This window comes from Egretta garzetta, unplaced genomic scaffold (assembly GCF_000687185.1).
Source record: "Egretta garzetta isolate BGI_Z169 unplaced genomic scaffold, ASM68718v1 scaffold495, whole genome shotgun sequence".
NCBI classification, from domain to species: Eukaryota; Metazoa; Chordata; class Aves; order Pelecaniformes; family Ardeidae; genus Egretta; species Egretta garzetta.
In genome coordinates, this window is record NW_009259866.1 from 398,991 (window position 1) to 403,322 (window position 4,332).

The 4,332-nt window shown below is 51.9% G+C and overlaps 1 protein-coding gene across 1 annotated transcript; it reads left to right on the forward strand.

The window, feature by feature from the left end:
* The first annotated feature begins 271 nt into the window (after nt 1–271).
* On the forward strand, nt 272–2,819 carry LOC104127422 (lymphocyte antigen 6E). Its single transcript, XM_035895627.1, has 2 exons — nt 272–993; nt 2,131–2,819. Exons 1-2 carry the CDS (start codon nt 687–689, stop codon nt 2,337–2,339), a joined length of 516 nt encoding a protein of 171 aa, XP_035751520.1. The 5' UTR covers nt 272–686; the 3' UTR covers nt 2,340–2,819.
* The last annotated feature ends 1,513 nt before the right edge of the window (nt 2,820–4,332 follow it).

Consider the following 4,332-nt stretch of genomic DNA (forward strand, 5'->3'; position numbering starts at 1 on the left):
ACAGAAGAGATCACCTGTCCACTGCAAAGTGCATATGTCCCTGCTGAGTCACCGGTCCAGGCTCTCTCTCCAACCGTTTCCCACCACTGAATGCTATTTTCCAATCTTTCCTCTCTCTTGGGCAGATCTAAAGGATGAGGGATGGAAGCTGACTGGTGCAGTCCATCCTGCTGGTGTAGAGTAGACCATTTTAGGACACCTGCGGTGGAGGAAGGCTTGCTTTTTTTTTTTTTTTTTGCTATCCGCCTGCTCCAAATTAAAAAGGTTGGTTGCATATGCTGCCTTTATAGAGCTATGACTCCCTGGGTAGTGGGACAGTGCAAGTCCTTGCAGATCTTGCTGCCGTGCTGGGCTTGCTCTTGCTGAGCAATTATTTCCACCATATGTGCTAGCTCAAGCACAGCCCTGAGCTTTGTGCCCTGCTGCCAAAGGCAGGTCACCGAAAGCTCCAACCCCTGGTCACGCCTGGAGCATTTCCCATCAGTGTCCGTGGCAGTTGAGCTGAATAAGCCCAAATCTCAGGCTCCGGATTGTAGGCCTGAACTTGCCTCTGTTGTTCAGTGTCTAGTTGACGGCCCTAGCTTGAACCCACTCTTGGTGCAAACAGAAGCATGCCATAAAGTACCAGGCTGACCAGCGGTTGTATTGAGGCTTTAGCTGACAGTTGATCCCACCGAGAGCTCAAAATGTATCCCTTGTGCTTGAACCCTTCACTTGGCCAAATTTTGGGGGAAAAAAACCTATTGCAGGTTGATACAGATGGAATAGGGAGTGTGTCTGTGGCCAGATGTGGTGCGTGCTGTGTGTCAGAGGTGGGGACAACCAAGAGGTCTCCCCACCAGCCCCTAACTGAGGTGTGCCTTTCCCTTGCAGCCCACACGCTCGTCTGCTTTTCGTGCTCGGATGCATCCTCCAACTGGGCCTGCCTGAAGCCCGTCAAGTGCGGGGAGAATGAAAACCACTGCGTGACGACGTACGTCGGAGTGGGAATCGGTGAGTGGTGGCAGGACCTTCTCTGGCCCCTCTTGGCTGCTCTCCGGGGTCACCTGCTGAGCTGCAGGAAGGCTTTAGCTGGAGAAAGGGGAAAGTTCTGCTTAGCAGCTGAGTGTCAGACCATCCCAAGGGAATTTTATGAGGGATATGCTGCCAGACGGAGTCACGTTAAAACCCACGTGCCTGCACCAACACCAGGAGTCCGAGGGGAATTTCGGGGTGGGGGCGGGGAGGTTGCTGATGACTAAGTGGAAGTGTGGAGGATGCTGCAGGCTTCTTTGTAGGAAAGCTGTGGGGTTGCCCTTCCTGCTTTTGCCCTGTGTTTGGGTTGTTCATCCCCGAGTCCCACCTTTGCTTCTTTGTTCTCTGTGGGTGAGGTGGGGGTTGCCGGGAAGGGAAATTGCAGGTTTCCTCCCTAAATGTCAGAAAAGATCGGCGGGGGGTTCTGTGCTTCCCGGCTGTTGCTCCTAGGGAAGCAGGCTGCTCTGGCAGGTCTCCTGGCACCATCGCAGAGACGAGAGCCCAGCCTGGCTTGCCTTGCCGTCCCTTGCAGGAGGCAGGGGTGTTGCATGCTTGAGTTGCACGGTCCGCAACGTGGGTGGTCGTGCATGCACAAATGGAGGCTGGGAGCTTTTATAAACCCGTTGTCTTAGCACAGTGCTAATGGTTTCCTATTTCCTGCTGCTAACTGTGTGCTGCGCCTCTCTCGCAGCCGACGTACGAGACGCAGCCTTCGGTCATGAGTGCCTCCCTGGTGCTCTGTAAGCCCCATGCTCCCCGTCTTGCTCGAGGAGTCCCAGGGTCAAGCTTGAGTGGGATTTTTGAGATTCTTCCCTGGAGCCGTGGTGGCCAAACTTTGGCTGACAGCCTGGAAGGGGTGTTGCTGGGGTGTTGCATGGTCTCTAGAGTCTGTGTGGGAGGTTGTCATGGGTGTTCCTTGAGATGCGTGGGCTGGCTGAGATTACTGTCCGCCTGACGCCGAGAAGCACTTTGTCCTCTCTGTGCCACCTGCGACGCTTCAGCTATTTCAGTGCTGTTATTTCCTTTGCAGAACAGGTGATCAGAAAACCGAGAAACATTATAAACCTGTCTCCTTTTTGCTTTTCTTCCTTCCCTCCTGCCCCAACCTAAATTCAGGCAGCAAGTCTGGCCAGTCCATCTCCAAAGGATGCTCACCTATTTGCCCCAAAGGCGGGATTAACCTCGGCATAGCGGCTGCCTCCGTTTACTGCTGCGACTCCTTCCTCTGCAACATCAGCGGTTCCAGCAGCGTGAAAGCCAGCTACGCGGTCCTGGCCTTGGGTGTCCTCGTCAGCTTCATCTACGTCCTCAGGGCTCGCGAGTGATGGGGCTGGCGGAGGAAGAGCCGTCTTCCACGGGCTGTTGCAGGTCTCATTAGCCAATATCTTCTCTGTCGCTGTCTGCAAGGAGATCCTCTACTTCTCAGCAGGCTTCCAAGGTGGTCGTTTCCCAGACTTTATGCTCTTCCAGCATTGGAGACCTGAGCAGTTTGGCCAAGCTGTTCTCCTTCTGTGGACATACCCCACTGCACTCTCACACCTCCTTGGCAAAGGTGAATCATTTTGGAAGGGTTTCTGCTTTTATACCTAATACCCTCCCCCCTCGTTTCTAAGGTTGGTTAAAACAAGGCTGGGACTTGCCGAGAACCGATTAACCCCAGATACCACCCGGTCAAGTGTTCAGACGTTCCTGCCTCTCTCCTCCGTGGAGGTGCCTGGCACCGGTGTGTCCCCAGCACATGGGTGGTCCGGGCACCGGGAATGCATGACCCGAAGGGAGACACATTCCCAGCCCCTACAGCTGTGACTTTTCTGGAAAACAAATGACGTGTACCTTGTCCTTCCAAGCTCTGTAAGTGCCAGACCTGAATAAACATGCTCCTGTTGTTACCTGAGATGGGACGTGTGCTGTGTGTGTTTCCTTGCTCCAGACAGAGAGATTAGAAACTCTTTTAGAAGAAACCCAAATATTACAGCCGGCACAAGGGCCTCTTACTCTCTCAAGCGGCTTCATCTCAGCATTCCTTCCAGTTCACCTCTGAGCAGCAAGTCCATCTTCTCCCTGTCCCTGTCCTTTCTGATAAACACCCCTGAGCCAGCTTGTTTCGCCTCTCTTAGGAATTGCATTTTCCAGGTGCATTTTAGTGAAAAAAATGCCAGTTATTGGGGTCTGAGTCAACCCCATTACTCCTAATGGAGCAAGCGCACTGGGAAGAGGACCTCTAAAAATTAGTCTGCGTATTACAAAGACTTAGTGCCTCCATTTTCCTGCTTGGGACTTGTGATGGTGATAGACAACAATGACATCGACACCTCAATGACCCAGGGCAACAGGTCTGTTTGCAAAATGTAGTGAAGTCAGAGGCAAAGATATCGATGCTCAGATCTTTAGGTTCAACCTGCAATCCCTGGCTGATGGTGCACGTGGACTGCAGAAGGTGACTTCACCACCAAACCTGCCGCTCCTGCTGTCCCTCAGATCCCAGGATCTCCCCAGGTCTTTGGGCAGCGTTGCTTCTGGAAGTTCTCGGCTGTCCTGTGGGATATGTGTCCTCCTGCCATCTCTGCATCATGCTGGTTTCCTTCCTGCTTTGCCTACCTGTGGACTTGCTAGACACAAAACAAGCCAAAATCAAGCCTTAAACTATCAGACAAATGCTTGCTGTCACTTCCACTGATTGATCAGAGGTGCATTGGGCTTTTTTTCTCTGCTAGCAGGAAAAATCAGGTGTAGCATTGGCTGTCTTTAGCCATGGCTTTTCCTTCTACGTGGTTCTATTTTGTGTCAACAAGCAAACAAAAGCCTCTCAAGCTGTACACACTGTTCAATTATACCTCCAACCCCATTTAAACGCGTGATAAACAGCTTCTTCTGACAGGTGGCGTGCAGATGTATAGAAATACTTGCAACAAAACTGGTTACGTGTTTTTTCCTCTTCCTTCTCCCCATCTTTTAATTAAAATTACACAGATGTTAATGACAGCCTTTGCAACAGGAGGGGCTGGTCACTGTGACGTGACCTGCAATTAGGTGATGAGTTTGGTAAGAACGCATCGCTTGTCTCGTTGGTCCTCAGATGTGCCTTCCTCTGGTTAATGCATCCTCCCTCGCCTGCTGGGACCGCAGGGCTCGAGGTGCGCCACAAAACCTCTGCTATGCACATACAGCGCAGGGAAAATTGGGGGAAAAAAATGACTAGAAATGGGGTAAATATTCCTTAGCTTCCCTGTGCCTGAGCCTTCCTCCCAAGAGCGTTAGAAACCTCGTTTGCAGGGTTAATTTGTTCCTTGCCGCTTGCTGTGAGTAGATGCTGTAGTG

Bases quoted from the DNA above. Each gene is read 5' to 3' on its own strand.
- LOC104127422 (XM_035895627.1), top strand. From the start codon at position 687: ATGTATCCCTTGTGCTTGAACCCTTCACTTGGCCAAATTTTGGGGGAA. The intron at 994-2,130 runs GTGAGTGGTGGC...ACCTAAATTCAG, and splicing joins GTACGTCGGAGTGGGAATCG to GCAGCAAGTCTGGCCAGTCC.